Below are 17,662 nucleotides of genomic sequence, written 5' to 3' on the forward strand. Positions count from 1 at the left end.
GTACTGCTGTATTTAATGGCTTGGTGTATCTAGACTTGGGGGCTAAGAGTTTTCAGTTGCATTGTAAACCACCACCAATGTTGCATTCAACGGTACTTACTTTTAGCAAGTCTTGGGACATTAAAGGCAGAATTAGATTCACCCCATATAAGACAACGTCGGCCGCTGACACAGATCTACTTGTTGCTTGCCCAGGCTCATGTCCCCTAAATACTTCATCTAAAAGGAGAGGGGGATACAACAGCACATCTGAAATATGCCTCATTAAGACAAATACACATTCCCTTCCTGACAAGTCTGATATATAACGAGCACACACTCTGCTTAAAAATTATTATGCAGAAGCAACTGGAGTTCAGAACAGGCATTCTGGTAAGTCCATCTTGAACTTGACTCTGGCTACTGTAGCTGGTCTTAATTTTCTTTTCAGAGGCACTAAGAAGCAGAATGTTGCACACATACCAGCTCTGCATGTTCTGTGTCCATGACTTGGTACAGATGTATTTTTAAAGACTCACTATACGCAATGATGCAAAGAATAAATTGTGTAAAGTTACAGAGGGTGGATCAGATTCTTCTTTGGACTCCACAATGGACAAAAGGAATCTGAAACCCAACTAGGAAAGGAAGGAAGGCAACTCTAAAATAGAGAACTGCCATCAATTCCAGCTAGGGGATATTGAGCAATCCAACTGCATCACAGACTTAAGTTTGTGAGTTTTTTTAAAAAATTGTATTTACTCTTCAATTTAAAGTTGTCTAGAAATAATGCTTTGAATATATTTCAGAGCAAATTCCTCCTAATAATTTGGCTATAAATCTACCTTGTGGTAGAACAAATCTCTTTGGTTCAAAGTACAGAAAGTACAAAATCTAGGCATTACATAAATTAGCCACAACAGTTTTCTGTAAAGTTCAGTATCATGAAGTTAAAATCTATCTCTAGGAAAGCTCAGTGTAGCATCTCATATAACCTTTAATTATCTACTCAGAAAGACTTTCAAACCTTACACAGATATAAACCAGGATTTACATGTGTATGGTCCAAAGGGAGTCAGAGACTATCCTGACTCTGACATGTACAACTTTATGATACACATGTTTTCAGCACCCATGCTTACACATAGTGATGTGAGGTGAGAAACAGGTGAGAATATTCTGTGGAGAAAATTCTCGAGAATTAGAATATTCTCGAGAATATTCTCTGCTAGAAAATTATCTGGAGATTATTCTCCACAAACTGTAAATTCTAATGTAAGAACCAGTTTTACAACCCACATTAAAAAATCTAGTAAATAACAAGTCAAGCTGTGATATTGCCAGTGTAAGTAATGAAAAATGATTTTTTTTAATCCAGTTACTGGGCATAGTGTCATTCGCCATTGGCAGTTCTAAAATGTGAGCTACAGAAGACAAAGAATGTGAATTCACTGCATTTCCCCATTGAATAAAAGTATCTATACAGTTTTTTGTTGCCATCTGAACAAGTTTACCCACGAATAAACATGCATATTAACTAATCATATCATTTTCAATGCATTAAAATGAATATTCTCCTGTTTTAAATGAAAATTCCCTAATATTCTCGAGAGTATTCTCGAAAAGATTATTCTCGAGAATTTAACATCACTACTTACACATAACACTTCCATTTAAGAGATTCATGCCCTGCCTTCCAGTTTATCAGAATTCCAAGCTGACTTCCAAAATTACACAATATTAAAGTATGAAACTTTAAAAATACAAAAGGAGCAATGAATGTAACAAAAACAAAAAAGAGGAAATTGAGATTGGGGGGGGGGGGAGATCTCAGTGGTCAAGTTTGTTCATATCAAAGCTGGTGGTTCATACTGAAGAAGGAATGGAGAACACACTGGCCTCCGGGAGCTGCCATTTATGTTGAGAGTTCAACAACATCTAAGGGCCACAGGTTCTCCATCTGAGCTTCAGATCAGGCATAGGCAAACTCGGCCCTTCAGATGTTTGGGGACTACAACTCCCATCATCCCTAGCTAACAGGACCAGTGGTCAGGGATGATGGGAATTGTAGTCTCAAAACATCTGGAGGGCCGAGTTTGCCTATGCCTGCTTTAGATACCCAAATGCCAAGAGGTAAAGTGCCCAATGCTTCCCACCCCCACTCTGAATTCTCTCTTACCTGTATCACTGAAATCTATAAATTCTTTTGAAAGTAAATTGGTAAGGAGTTCCATGATGAGAAGAAGATCCTGGTATTGGTCCTCTTCTGCTGTAACATCTATCCGCTGCCTACCTAAATTATTTTTGGAATACACTTGAAGTAGGGTCAGACAAGCTTCGTATAAATTCATGGCTTTAGACTACAAAGAAAAGAAGAGGAGGCTTAGTGGGAAATGTACGTTTGTTTCAGTAAGGACAGCCGCAAGCTTAAGAAACAGTTTCCATTACTACTTACGTTGTTCTAACACTCTCTAGGTTCTAGGATACCGTCTTTTTTAATTATTTATTGCATTTGTCACTTTATAGAAAAAAACCAAATTTCCTGCAAGTGCGCATCCAACAATACAATAAGGAAGTCAAATCCTAGCCAATCCCATTTGAAGATGAGCACCACAGGAAAGGTTTGAAATCACACCCAAATATAACCCCAAAACTTAACCACCAAAAGCCTAGATAAAAGAAAACAACTGAAGCCTGGTGCCTAAAAACTGAGTGACGGCACAAGGTGTGTTTCCCCAGGGAGAGCATTCCACAAACAATTTCTCATTCTTCAAGAGCCATTTTCAAGTTCCTATGGGTGTAACTATCTGCCACTTATTAATAAAGTATTCAAAAATACTGTATGTGTTGTCAAGAACCAAATGCCTCCTTTTCTACTCATGTAAGGCATTCTGAGAATGAGTCTAGTTTATGCTCTTTCAACCTCCTCTCTTCTTCTCAAGTGCAGCTGCAACATCAGAATCGTCCACCATTTTAGATTATCTGCAGTTTATAGTGTGTTGTGTGAATCCCTAAAGTAAAAAGCCAGCTTCAAAAACTATGGCTTAAAGTGAGCTTGTAACCACCAATCATAGTAAAGGTTAACCACATTTTGTTTGAGGCTGGACAATATGGCAAACTGCAGCAAGTCACAAATGGATGCAGAAGTATGGTATTTGCGGTGGCCACTCTTCACCCCTGGAGGCACACTCCATTGTTTCTCGAGACAGATGCCATCAGCAACACGAAGGAGAGGGAAGCATGTGAGCCTGGGAGGAAGGCTAGTCTTGTTCTTGTAATGTTAAACTATGCTAATGCTAGGTCCAAAACAGCCCATCCTGCAGGATTTTTGATTGACTGAACCAATTCCAGAGTGGTAAATACATTAAGTTTGTTGCAGCAAAAGCCACAAACCTAACACCTTGAAGGCATAACAAATTAATTGTGCCGCACTCCTTCATGGGCTAGAGACCACTTCATCAGATGCACGAAACCCAGATGCATGACAGATGTATGTTTATGTGTTACATGCACACGCATGTGCACACAGACTAGCAGTGTAAGAGAGAGGGCTGTTCTGTTGCTCTGTAGAGGACAAATGCTCATGAGTTCAAGCCAAAACCATTCCAAATGGGCAATGGAACAGCATAGAAAAACACCTACAAATGGGCAAATACTTCTGCTAGTAAGCCAGAAACTTCCAGTCTCTAGTCAGCCCATCTGCTAACATCCCATCTGTTTGTGAACTCCATTTCAACAGCTTCATTGTCTATGGAAATTTTCTGCTGCTATATGTCCAGCCATTCAGGAATAGATTTACTGGAAAAAGAATACAAGGCAGTTCTTAAGTTTGGAAGGTAGTGGGCAGGTAGGGCCTGGAATAGCCTGAAACATGAACTAAGGGGAATTAAAAGGGCTGAGCATTGATTGCCCAAGTGCTCCAGTCTTCAGAAACTTGCACTCCAAACCCACACCCAAATTGTATATTTGCGCCGTTATTTACCTCTCCAAGATAGCATATTTGTTTATGTGCAACTTCAACAAAAACTTCTATAATGAGGTTAACAGTCTCTGGTGTATTCTTGTACACCTCCATGAGTCCAATGCAATTGGTGAGGAAGTCCATTAGAAAATTAAAGAGAATTGCTACATTGTCTATCTGCGTAGCCTCAGCGATGCCGCAAAGTGCCTCTAAGGTGGCAGTGATTTCCTGTTTCACCTCCTCCTCTTGACAAATCTGTTGGAAGTTTTCTTGGTTTATCACATTCAAGAACCGCTGCTGAAGCGGTTGAAGGACCTACGGAGGAAGAAGCAAAACAGAATGCATTGCAGTTCCATGTTAAAGCAGTAACAACAACCTCAGCTGGGGGTGTGAAATTTCTGACTTTTAACACAGCGGGAGCAGCTCTTACATTAGAGAGGCAGTACGTCTCTGAATGCCAATGGATGGGAATCGAGGGCTGTTGTGCTCGGATCTTGCTGGTGTGCTTCCTATAGGCCTCTGGTTGGCCACTGTAAGAACAGAATGCTGGACTAGATGGGCCACTAACCTGTTCCAGCAGGGCTTTTCTTGTGTCCTTACAGAGCCATGCCATTCCATAGGAGACAATCTGAAGAATAGCCACTGAAACCCTGTTCACTCTCCAACTTATTTGGAAGCCAGCCTGGCCTCCAGGAGAATTAGGGGTCTTTTGACTATAGCTCAGGAATGCCCTTTGTCAGGCTTTCAGTGCTACTTTGGTTGTTGAACGCAATCCGTTCCAGGAGTGCGTTCAACTCCCGGAACGGTTAAAAAACCAAGGCGCAGCTTCCAATTGGCGGCAGGAGCTTCCTGCACTCAATCGGAAGCCACGGACACCGCGTCAGGCATTCGACTTCCAAAAAACATTCGCAAAACAGAACACTCACTTCTGGGTTTGAGGCGTTCGGGAGCCATTTCATTGCACAGTGGTACCTCAGGTTAAGTACTTAATTCGTTCCGGAGGTCCGTACTTAACCTGAAACTGTTCTTAACCTGAAGCACCACTTTGGTTAAGGGGACCTCCTGCTGTTGCTGCGCCGCCGGAGCATGATTTCTGTTCTCATCCTGAAGCAAAGTTCTTAACCTGCAGCACTATTTCTGGGTTAGCGGAGTCTGTAACCTGAAGCATATGTAACCTGAAGCGTATGTAACCCAAGGTACCACTGTACTCTTTAGAAATGTGTCCCCGGTCGACAACCAAGCTACCACTGTATTTCCCATTTTAGTGCCGTTCTGCGAATCTGCGAAGACCATTATACCTTTAGAAGCTAGTGCTCTTGCTGTTCCTACTTATTTTTGCTGCTGGTTTTGTACTTATTACTGCTCTGCAGTAGAAAACGCTTCCCAAGCAGCTTACGGAAGATCAATAAAAACAAGGCAGTTCCTGCCCACAAGTTTACAATCTGATTCTTTCACCTACACTATCATACAAACGTTTGTCCTTCACAACTTACTTCTGATAGTTTTTTGTCCCAGTGACATCATATAATACTTGTACTGACATGCTTTCGAACTACTAGCTTGGCAGGAGTTGGGACAGAGCAAGGGGAACTCACCCCGTTACGGGGATTCAAACCACCAACCTTCCGATCGGCAAGCCCAAGAAGCTCAGTGGTTTAAACCATAGCACCACCCACGTCCCTAACTACATGATACACTAAGACTAATGTTAAAATAAGCAGGCATTTAAAGGTTTGCTTGAATTCTGTCACATGCAAAAGGAGATGGGAAGCCTGTGGTCTTCCAGGTGGTGTTGGGTCTCCCAACTCTTACCTCTGTCCAGTACTGCTGTTTGGTATCTGTGTCCATGTGAGCAAAACCTCCGAGAACTAAGGCTTTCATTAACGTTCGTTGCACAGAGCTAGACAAAAAGTGAAGAGGTGGGTTCCGCCGGGCAAACTGCTTTGCTAAGTTCCACCAGTTCTCACACTGAATCACTAAATTTGCCCTAAGAGCAGAAGGAGAATTAGACAATGTAGCTCAAAAGCGCACAGCAGTGACACAAATAAAGATTCAAAAGCCCTAAATGAGCAAGGTATACGAAGAACCCGTTTTCATCCATGCCGCGTTTGTAATTTTTAAGTGGGTTTCAATGGTGGCCTACTCCACGTGCCCCAGCCTTCCTAGATTAGGGGAGTAACCAGAGAGGTATTTTCCGCCTGGATTAGGTTGTTACAGAAAGATAAAATACACACATACAATAGCTTTATTTCCTTAAAAAACAACCCCTAAAATTATGGTAAGTATTAAAAAACCTAGCAGTTCGAAAGCACCTTCGGGTGCAAGTAGATAAATAGGGACCGCTTTCTAGCGGGAAGGTAAACGGCGCTCCGTGTGCTGCGCTGGCTTGCCAGATGCAGCTTGTCACGCTGGCCACGTGACCCGGAAGTGTCTGCGGACAGCGCTGGCTCCCGGCCTATAGAGTGAGATGAGCGCACAACCCTAGAGTCTGTCAAGACTGGCCTGTACGGGCAGGGGTACCTTTACCTTTACCTTATTAAAAAACAACAATACAGTGGTATTGTTAAGAACTTAATTTGTTCTGGAGGTCCATTCTTAACCTGAAACTGTTCTTAACCTGAGGTGCCACTTTAGCTAATGGGGCCTTCTGCTGCTGCTACACCGCCGCTGCATGGTTTCTGTTCTCATGCTGAAGCAAAGTTCTTAACCCAAGGTACTACTTCTGGATTAGTGGAGTCTGTAACCTGAAGCGTCTGTAACCCGAGGTACCACTGTAATCTAAATCAGCCTTCACCATACTGGTGCCATCCAGATGTTTAGGACTACAGCTCCCATTAGGCCCAGCCAGCTGATGTTCTGGAGGGCACCAGGTGAATGAAGACTGATCAATGCACCAGGGATTCTTTCAAAAAATGACAACTATTTCCAGCAGTAGATGTGCAAAAGCGAATGCAGAGCCGGCAGTGAGATTTTTTTTTGCAGGGGGCACATCTATTTCTGTGGTCATTCTTGTTACTCTTGTGCTCCCAAATTGAGGTCTAAAAAAATGCTGGTGAAACAAGCTGTGGAACTCTCTCACTAGGCCTATTTGCCTGGCATCTTCCTAACTACATCTTACAGTGTAATCCTACTTACGTCCACTCTGTATAGGACAGCAGCCTTAAGCACAAGGTGATGTCTATCCTGTTTCTTTGGGCTTTTTAACAATATCCAGTTGCATTTTATGATGCTATTTATTATCTATTAATTTGTGAACTGCCTTCCACAAGGCCTTAAAAACAACTAAAATAATTGTTACAAGCTGTAGCGGAACATAAAAAATGAACACCTAGGGCACAGACTTTTTCATCTAGCTGGGAAAGCTTGTTGAAATGAGAATGTCTTCAGCTGTTGTCCTGCTGTTAGGACTCCTTTCGGCTGCTTTATACATACTTGCATGCTCATCACTTGGTAACAGTGCACCCTGAAAGCCCTGAACCTGTGTGCTCTGAACTCACCTTGGATTTTGTTCTCAGAATGAACAGTGTAATTAAATGAGTGGCTGAATATTCCTAGCAAACACTGGTTATCCTTATTACCATCAGCTTTGACGGAGCCAAGCCAGAAGAGAGGCTTTACAAATAGCAATTTGCAAGAGAGTGGGATTTTTGGGGGTTTCGTAAACTTTCCCTCTTTATCTACAATGAACCTAACCTTTCTCAGGCACCTTGCAGCTGCTATTTATATAAACGAAAAACATCAGCTGCATTCCTGCAACTAGCTGACATCAGAATCTCAACCAAGAATGCTGGGGAAAGGCAAATCTTTTTCTTTCAGCTTGTAACATTTAGGCTTACCTCTCCCTCCTTTCTACCAACGTTACGAGCAACTGCACGGTGTCATTTGCAAGGTCCTGCTCAGAACTCCACACGGCAAGGTTGCTGATTACTTTTTCTAAGAGGTAACCCACAATCCATTGAGCGCCCTCTGTGTCAGCACCAAATGCTGTATTGAATGGCAGACTTATCTAGAAAAAAAGGGGGAGAAAGGTAATCCATATTGTACCTTGACGAGCAGCACAGAAAGCCCTCTCCCATGAAAATATGCTGACAATTTTGAATAGGCTAAGGAAGGGTTGGGTAGCCTGTGCTCCTCCATATTTTGCCCAAATATTATTCCCATAACCACTGGCCATGCTAGCTGGACCTGGTAAGAGTCCAACAACATCTCGAGGGCCAGGGATCCCCTTTCCCTGGCCGAAGGCAAATCTTTTGAGATGTGTAAGCTATACAGTACTTTGATAAGGAAATTCTCAAGCTCATTCCCTAATGCTGCCATGTTCACATGTCACAGCAGATCGTATTCCAAACACTTACGTTTTCTGTCTTGCCTAATAATTTATTTAACAAATTTTATACATTCCTTGACTGTAAGAAAACCTCTTGGTGGTTTTCAAAAATATAAAACAAAACACTGGATTTCTCCGTAAGTATGGGCTAACCACAATTTAAGGATGCTGTAATTATAACTGGAGGCACAGGATCCCTGGCAGTGCTGCATGCATATGTTTTCAAGTTAGAAACAAAGGTCTATGGTCTGATTTGAGCCCTAATCCACACATGCAACAGAATGAGGTGGTAATGGAAACTGCAGCATTTCAGGCCAAAGGTGGGGTACACCATTTTAGGAATTTCCCCCCATATACGAACTCCCTGTGAGTAAAATTTTAGCACATCAGACAGAAAGATTCTATAATACTCACTGCTATACAGTCATATATTGGCTCTCAAATGCCTTGCGACTCAAATGTTTTGGCTCCCGAACGCTGTAAACCCAGAAGTGAGTGTTCCAGTTTGCGAACGTTCTTTGGAAGCCAAACATTTGGCGTGACTTCTAATTGAGTGCAGGAAGCTGCTGCAGCCAATCGTAAGCCACACCTTGGTGGTCGAACGTTTTTGGAAGTCAAACGGATTTCCGGAATGGATTCTGTTCAACAACCAAGGTACGACTGTTCTAGCTTTCTACTTGCAGGCAGGTTTTTGTTTTTAGATAGAATTCAATCCTTTGCCTGCTGGTGGTCCGGTCTAATTGGATCACCTCAGAGTTCTAGCACCTCATCCCCAAGTCATGCTGCTGTATTTACTCTATTTAGAAGGAAGCAGTGAGGAAGACTAGTAATGCAAGGCAGAAGCTTAGGCCTTCCCTAGCAAATTCATCACCTGATTCACCTGGTACATCTAAATGGAGGAGGGGGGAATGCTTTTAGATTAAAATAGTTTTACCTGGTCATACAGTTTTTCATCTACTAGGAGATAGGTTTTTGCCCACCGCTTAAGGAACCATACAATGTCTTTTCCCATTTGCGGGCTCAGGAGGTGCGTTAAATCTGCTCTTATTGCTCGAGATTCCACTTCTGACACTCTTAGAATAGAAGACAATAACCTGAGGAAAATTAAAGACACCATGATTCTCCCCCCGTGTTCTCCTGTTTATCTATTTCCTCACCACACACACACACAGGCTTGAAATCTTCAAAATAAGGGGTGGGGTAGACTGAGTGACATGATCAGTACTGGGATTTCTTAAGGGCTGGGTGTAATTGTTCCTGTTTGGAAGAGTATGTTCTCAAAGGATTCTCTTAGCTCCTTCATGCTCTAAATGACAGCTATGCTGCCTGCCTTGGAGACTACTATGTGCTGAAGAGTCATCTACATTTGACCTGGGACTCAGGTTACTAGAATTATTTCCCCAAGACCCTGATAGTGCTGGGAACACACTCTAAAGTTCTTGAAGCGTCTGTTGAAAGACGTGCCAATTTTAATGTCTCAAACTGGTCCAAAGCCACACAGGGCTGTAATTTTGTAATTACTTCAATGGTAAAGTATGCAAGCCAGTGAATTAGACTAATAATAATAATAGTCATTGCTCAATGGTACAGAACGTATTTCACTGCATAATGTCCCAAGTTTAGCTCCCAGCACCCAGAATACAGGTTCTTGTGTAGCAAAACTGTGACAGATTCATGATCTTAGAAAGCTTCTTCTGCCAGGCAGAAGACAGGGCTGGGCTATTGGTCTAGATGAGTATAAGGCGACTCTTTAGAACTCTATTTTTGTCCACAAGGTGTCTCTGCAGTGGCAACTGTACTATTTAAAGGGGAAACTGTGCTAATGGATATGTAATGAACAAACACCTAGGAAGTAACTGCAAACCCAAATGTGTTTACCATGTATTATGTGAAGTGGTTCTTAAGGATGCTTGTAGGGCTCTGGAAAGCCATTCTCAATTTATTCTCAATTTTGTCTTCCAAAATACTGGAACATGGTAAATATTATTTCTGTTGCCACTTCTATACCCATCTTCCCTTACATTTATTGACCAGTGCCGTGATTCCAAGACTTGCAGTGCTTCTAAGAAAATACTCAGCCACTGCAACATCACAATACTGCAAATCACATTCCATCTCACGGCTCAATATTTCCCCCCAGCATGTATAAATATTGTCAACTTAAGGGTCACATGCGCAGCAATCAAAACATTTTATATCATTTCTTGAAGAACATTAGCTGTCAAAAAGACCACAAGTTTAACATTAATTTGAACTGAAACAGGGGATGCTGTAAATTCAGTAGAATACACTATCACTTCCTCAAGATGAGATTTTGGAAACTGGCACTGCTCTTGTAAAAGAGAGGAAACCCTTCAAGTATTCCCCTTAAAAGTCAATTGAACTCCACATCTAAAATCCGTTTTGGAAGCACACAATTGGTTCTGTGAACTGCAGCCCTAACAGCCAATAGCTTGCAGTTGAAAAAATCTACCCCTTTCAATGACTAGAATGCATTTTGAAAACCTCATACTGACTTAAGACAGCGTACACTTGGGCCCCTGCTAAAGATAGAATTTTTATTAATTGTTTCTGCCTTGTTATGATCTATAAATATATACTTCAGTGGATAACCTGCAGGTGGCATTTCTACACATGCCCACAACTCACTCCACTTTCCATTATAAACTACTTACTTGTCAGTTCAAACACTTAGCCCCCTCCAGACTTGGTGCTTTTGTCTAGTCATAGCTGCTCTTGCGGTGAAAACTGATTTTAAATTGCAATGCAGCACTAACCTCTCCTCAAAGCAGAGAAACCTTTACAGATTTACTTCCTCCTCGACCATCAACTCTAGGTCACTACGGCAACTTGCCACGAAGCCTATTTAACACTTTTTCACCATGAGTGACATTCACAATGCTCACGTGGATTAAATAATCTAGAGTGTTAGCCCTATCTACCTCTGATTTGTTTTCAATATTTGGCATTAAAATACTAAATAAGTTACCTAATAACAGAATCGGTTCTGTTGTACCCTGGAATGGAAGAGGCCTTTTCTCCTGGAGATCCAAGAATTTGAAGCGTTGTATTGATGTCAACCTCAGTTGAATGCTTAATGGAATACTCCATTATTTCTGGAGGTATTAGCGGAGTCTCTCCCTGAGTATCATTAGCTAAGAGGTAGCCTTAAAATTAAAAGCAAACAAAACAAAAAAAAAGAAAGTAGTGACCTCAGGTTACCTGACCTAAATTAAGTACTGCTTTAAGGGCCATCAGAAGAGATGTTGAGAGCATTGGCATCAACATTTGACTATATTCTATCAGATGCTTAAGCTGTAACTTGCATTTACGTTACCATATTTCAGTTTTCTGCATGTGGGGACACATTCTGAAGAGTACAATGAAATATAATCACTGGGGTGGAAAGCAGCAGGCAATAGGGGGGAAAATACTTATCACTGTAAACTACCACAGCAAATGTAAACTAACTTTTTAAGTAAGTGCACAATGCAAATAACCTTCACAAATGCCAATTCGACCCTTTTTCACGTTCACTGTGCCTGCAGCAAACCTGAAACATTTCAGAAGTTCTGCAATATTGGTAGTCCGAAGAAACTGACTTTCATTTCAGAGGGAATACAAAAAGGCTAGGAGTATTTCATTAGGAAGATGCGATAAAACAACTGTAGCCCTATGGAGGAAGAACCTATATATTATGAGGAATATATAGCATGTGAATCATGCCATTCCACCTGCCCTTGAACTCGATGAATGATTGCAAGTCTACGCCTCCTGCAGCATTAAACTCCATTTGAATGTGATACCCAGCAGGGGGCCGTCTGGCAGATTTGAGGGGGTAGGCAAGTGCCTGATTGGCTGGTGTGGTCCAATCTCAAAACTTGGGAGGCCCTACAATTAACTCCTTGTTCAACACACCTTGCTTTGTCATCTGGTGAAAAGTTTTAGCTTTTCAAGAAGGAAGGTTTGACAAATGGCACATCAGCGAATTTTCACTGTAAGGAGTTGGAAGGAGACATTCTGTTCTTCAAATACCCTGATGGGAAGTCATTATCCATTTGTATGTTACGTACCAATACTCTTTCTCTAAAACAGGACTATTAATTCTTCAAGCGTCAGCCTGAACTTATCGTGGTGGTGGTGGGGGGTGGCAGTACACTGGAGGTAAATGTGACGTTCCGTTCATGCTTATTAAGGGGAAAGTAGTCTGCACTGTGATGAAGCTCTCGTCTCTGGAAGCTCTCTCCTCTGTTGCCCTAGCTTGGTTAATGGGTGAGGGTCTGGGATTGACATTAAGGGGAGCTGCTAGTGAAAAGTGGGCAACGGGGCTTATTTGCTGAGGGAGAACGTGTAGAAGATACTGCTGCTGCTACAGAAATTTTAGCTCCTTCAGTAGCAGCACTTTTGTTTGCCACCTTTGCATTCCCTTCCTCTTTTCAAGCTGGCTCTGGCCTCTGGAGCCACTTGCTTTAAGTAAAGCAAGAAAGCTAAATCTGGGTGGAATGAATCTCTGCCTCGGTTGGTTATGGTGGAACATGGGAAGCAGCTACGCTACGGAGTCAGACAATTGGCCCATCTACCTCAATAATGTCTGCGCTGGCTGGCAGCAGCTCCCCAGGATATCAGGCAGGACCCTCTCCCAGACCTACCTGCAAATGCTAGGGATTAAGCCTGGGACTTTCTGCATACAAAACAGATGAAAACTGGCCTTGGCAGCGGCAGCTATTACCTCCACTAGGGTTTTTTTGCGAAGCTTTCTGTGCGTAAATTTTATTGTCTCAGTGCTAGTGGGACTAAGTGGTGAGGCTTTCTGAACTCTGGAGGAACAGACTCCTTTTAAGATTCCCTGAATATTTAGGGTCATCGGAAAAAGTGGGGGGAGAAACTTAAGGTTGGGGGGTTGATAGCCTGTTGAGCTGAGTTTCTACTGGAAAAGCTCAGGCCATTGTGGCTAGGCAGCACCAATGGGCAGGGAGAAGAAGAGAAACTGCCTCTCCACTTCCTGCCTCCTGGCTTACAACTGTAAGAGCAGCTTCATCCCAATGTAAACTGTTCTCCCTCAGCAACAGAGAATTAATGTGTTGTTTAATGGTGCTATTCTTTACCCAAACCTCTTCTTCAACAGATGCACACCAGAGGCACTAAGAAACTTTTGCAAATGGAGTTACTCATTTTTGATCATTCTTTATTATATTTTATTTTATGGCCGGGGGGCAGGCTATGATGAGCTTCTGTCACACTTACAGAAAGCCCCACATGGCCTCTTCCTGCTCCCTTGAGGGTGTATCATCCTGTATGAACAGTGTACACGCAACTTCCATTGTTAAGCAAAAGTTACCAAAACGTCAGTCAAAGCTGCACCCACTTCCAACGGTGCAACATCAGTGGTTTTGTGTTCAAAGATTTTCTACTCACCTGTGACTAGGATGAGCCAATGAATGTCCTCGTATAGGTCATCAAGCGCTTTATTGTCAATAGAGGCTGATCCGGCTGAACCAATTAACTGCTGATGCCTTTGCAACTGGCCATGAAGCCTCGTCACTCTGTCTTCTAATAAGCTGAGGGAAAGTATTGAGAAAACTTGATCGTAATTGCATTCACTCTGGGGGAAACCCCTGTAAGCACATTTACAAAGGACTGCCACAGTCCAGAAATGATTGAAGGCCATACCTTGTAAGAAGAGGTATACAGTGTTCGGCAGCAATTCTTCCTAACATGCCTACGCTGGCCAGCTGGTCACAGAACTGCTCTCTGTCATCCTCCTGAAGCTCACTTATTTCTTCCTCTTCTCTGGAGGCAACACCATTGGCAGTCTGACATTGAAATGAGTTAAGCAGATGTTGAGAAGAAGAAAGAAGAAGAAGAAGAGGAGGAGGAGTTTGGATTTGATATCCCGCTTTATCACTACCTGAAGGAGTCTCAAAGCGGCTAACATTCTCCTTTTTCCTTTCTCCCCCACAACAAATATGCTGTGAGGTGAGTGGGGCTGAGAGACTTCAGAGAAGTGTGACTGGCCCAAGGTCACCCAGCAGCTGCATGTGGAGGAGCGGAGACGCGAACCCGGTTCCCCAGATTACGAATCTACCGCTCTTAGCCACTACACCACACTGGCTCTCACAGAAAGATACAACTCCCTGGCTGCTTGTTTTCCCCACCTCACCGGTACCTCAAAAACAACCCCTGGTACCTCAAAAACAAAACATAGATTCAAGAAAGTCTGGCTGGTTTCCTCACTTTCTCTTCCCACAGGTAGAGGAACTAGAAACACCACTTAAAATTGCTGAAGGCATCACAGTAAGGATGCAAGGCGTGACTTCTTTCTGAGGGCCTCTTTCAGCCCTCTTTCATTTATGCAAACCGTCAAATAATGCTCTTAAACTTCAAAGCCTCAGCTGTTTCCTGAAGAGTGCCTCTCTACTTGAGAAGCCTAGCTGCTACTTTGATATCGAACAAGCCAGCCTCTGCCATGCCAGCTGTGGCTTTTAAATGGTTACTCATGGGATGAGTGCCTCATCATGCAGAAATCTAAGAATTAACCTCTATAAACAAATTACGCTAAAATTGCCAAATTATAAATTCAATGGCTTCATTTACTAAGTATTTCTTGTACTGGCACTTATAAGCTTCTAATAGTGCTACAGTGAGCATTACCATGCTTTGTACAACACATGTAGAAACACTGAGGCACTTCAATATACTTTAAAAGGCCAACAATAGGCATTCCCTAAAACAAAAGGAATACGGCTTCTGATAGGTATTCGCTCTCAAGCAATCTACATAAAAAACTGGAAACCAAGCAAAAATTATATCCATTTTGTTCTTTAAAACACCGCAGAAGCTGGCTCTCTTCCTGGCTTGATAACACCCTACACCTTGAATTGTCAAAACGTAAAACCTTAATAATTCTGCAGTAGATTATATTTGAGATATGAAAAAACAACAACTAGATTCTGACTCTTCAGAACTTTAAATGGCAGACTAAGAAAGCTGGAGGAGGCTTAAGTCATACCGACAAGGAAAGGACTGCCCTGTTGTTGCTGCTGCTATTTGGTTAAGCTTTTTGCTTCTGATAGGTTTAGACTTGTTTAAATTGGGAATTTTTAAAATCCATTTTTGTTGTAAGATGCCTTGGAAACAGTTACAGTGGTATATAAATTTAGGGCTCAGCTCAAACTGCAGCAGCCTTCCCCATCAGGTGCCCTCTTGATATTTTGAACTATAATCCTGTAGGCACCAGCCAGCATCAAGAAAAGGTCCCTTTTGTTTGTGGAGTTACAATTCTGGATCCAACCCATAGTCAATAGGTAAAATTACTTCTGCTATTTAGTGTGTGGTTTGTCATGAGCAGGAGACAACGGGAGCTAAACAGCAGGAAGAAAAAGCTCAGCCAAGTCCCTTTCCTTTCTCATAAATATGATTTCAGCCTCCTCTGTTAATTTTAATATCTATTTTATTGTAGGCAAACCAAAGCTTTTTAATTACTCTGCAATTCCAGACCTTCACTGCCAGATCAAGAACTTACCAAATTCCTTGTACCATCAGGAGCAGCTAAGTGGCACTGGATGTAAGAATTAAAAACCTGAACAGCATGTTGGGTAAAGAAGCCTTTATGGAAATGTTTGTCATCTTGTACCAAAGTAAGCCAGGATTCCAAGAGCTTGTCATATGCCTCCATGTATACCATGTCGTCTTTGTCAAGCTAAGGAAACAGAAGAAAAAGACCTGTTACCCCACAAAAAGTTGCCTAAACTTTCTTCAAGTTACACTACTGTGCCTATTAAGAACACAAGGACAAAGTGTTTTCAATAACACACACTCGCAGATTATCAACGCATGTACCACTCATTCCAAAAACAGTTCATAGTTGGCACTTTCTGGAGAAAGATCCTTTTTAGTGGATCCAAGCATCTAAAACTGCAGACAGGCTGGATCCAAACACCTGGTTGAAAAATCAACTAAGACACACCACCACCAGATGTAGCCACCTGTGCCCCCTCAAATGCCATTACAGAGGGGCCCTCAAGTCTCAGAGTTGGCTTTTCAGGGATGTAGTGGGGTTGCAGCACAAATGAGGCTGCAAAAACCTGTTTTGGGAGCAGAACTCAACTTGCAGTTCTTTAGCATGTAACCCATTTCGACCGTAACAAAGTGGGTAGGTGTATTTTGATGAATATGACATCTTTTTGTTAATTTGTTTACTTTAGAAAACAAAAAAAAACCCCCACCAATATATTTTGTCCCTAAAAAACATCTTTAACATTCTGAGAATAAGGAATCATTGAACACAATGCCTCCAGTCAGTCAGTCTTCCACAGTAATAAGTGTTCTCTCTTGCGGGCTCTCTCTTTTTTGCAAGTTATGAGGTCTCAAAACTCAAGGAAGCGTTTTAGCTACCTAACAAAAACTTTAAAAAAAACTCCAGCAGCAGCTCAGAGATAAGCTTACCCAAAAGTTGTCTTATAATAATAATAAAAATATTCTTCCTTCTGAATTTCTTTAAAGATGATTAGAAAATGCAATCAGCTTCTTCACTGCATGGACAATGGAATTAGAATAGACTCATAGCCCTTTTCACATATTGGTCAAACTGGATATAATCAACATGCAGTGACATTGTCCTTGTTCAGTTCTTATGCCAAGTACACTCACTGGGCCGGCCTCACATACATATCATGGAGTCCCTTGATTAAATCATTGTTGTACTACAATAAAACATGACGACCGAAGCTGCCTGTTAAATTAAATAGCCCCTCCCCTAAATGAAACTGGAAGGCCTTGTTTCCTTTTCCCAATCTCAAAATTCTTTTTTACACCCAGCTACTCCTTCCCCTTCCTCACAACCACACAGACGAGAAAAGCCTACTTATGTACCCCACCCCTAACCAAAGCACACAGCAATTTTCGAGAGATGTAATGCTTTTCCTAACCGAATTATTTCAAATGTGCTTTGTGCTAGGTGCTGTTCAATGTTATCGACTTCAGTTCATATGGCGCCACAACTTTTGGCTTGTTGCTGATCCTTGCTCTTCTCTGCACATATCAGGAGGGACTTCAGGAGTGCCGTGCACAGTGGTACCTCAGAAGTCAAACGGAATCCGTTCCGGAAGTCCATTCAACTTCTAAAACGTTTGGAAACCAAGGCACGGCTTCCAATTGGCTGTAGGAAGCTCCTGCAGCCAATTGGAAGCTGCGGAAGCCGCGTCAGACGTTCAGGTTCCAAAGAACTTTCACAAACCAGAACATTAACTTCCAGGTTTGCGGTGTTTGGGAGCCAAAATGTTTGAGTCGCAAGGCATTTGGGATGACTGTACTGCACTTGGTTTTTGGAGCAAACACTCAAGGGCTGCTTCTGCCTGCACCAAACTTCAGCATAGCATAGCTGCTCCCCAAATCCT

At 42.2% G+C, this 17,662-nt stretch overlaps 1 protein-coding gene across 1 annotated transcript in view; it reads right to left on the minus strand.

Moving 5' to 3' along the window:
• The window catches only part of XPO4 (exportin 4), a 67,346-nt gene that overhangs the window by 10,720 nt on the left and 38,964 nt on the right, over window positions 1-17,662 (minus strand). The window contains exons 10-19 of the mRNA XM_028726298.2: window positions 15,790-15,966; window positions 13,938-14,080; window positions 13,683-13,825; window positions 11,257-11,434; window positions 9,202-9,361; window positions 7,777-7,946; window positions 5,753-5,927; window positions 3,962-4,255; window positions 2,159-2,339; window positions 101-219 (exon numbers count right to left, since the gene is read on the minus strand). Coding sequence (XP_028582131.2) covers window positions 101-219; window positions 2,159-2,339; window positions 3,962-4,255; window positions 5,753-5,927; window positions 7,777-7,946; window positions 9,202-9,361; window positions 11,257-11,434; window positions 13,683-13,825; window positions 13,938-14,080; window positions 15,790-15,966 — 1,740 coding nt within the window. The remainder of the gene's footprint in view (window positions 1-100; window positions 220-2,158; window positions 2,340-3,961; window positions 4,256-5,752; window positions 5,928-7,776; window positions 7,947-9,201; window positions 9,362-11,256; window positions 11,435-13,682; window positions 13,826-13,937; window positions 14,081-15,789; window positions 15,967-17,662) is intronic.

This window comes from Podarcis muralis, chromosome 4, assembly GCF_964188315.1.
Source record: "Podarcis muralis chromosome 4, rPodMur119.hap1.1, whole genome shotgun sequence".
NCBI lineage: Eukaryota > Metazoa > Chordata > Lepidosauria > Squamata > Lacertidae > Podarcis > Podarcis muralis.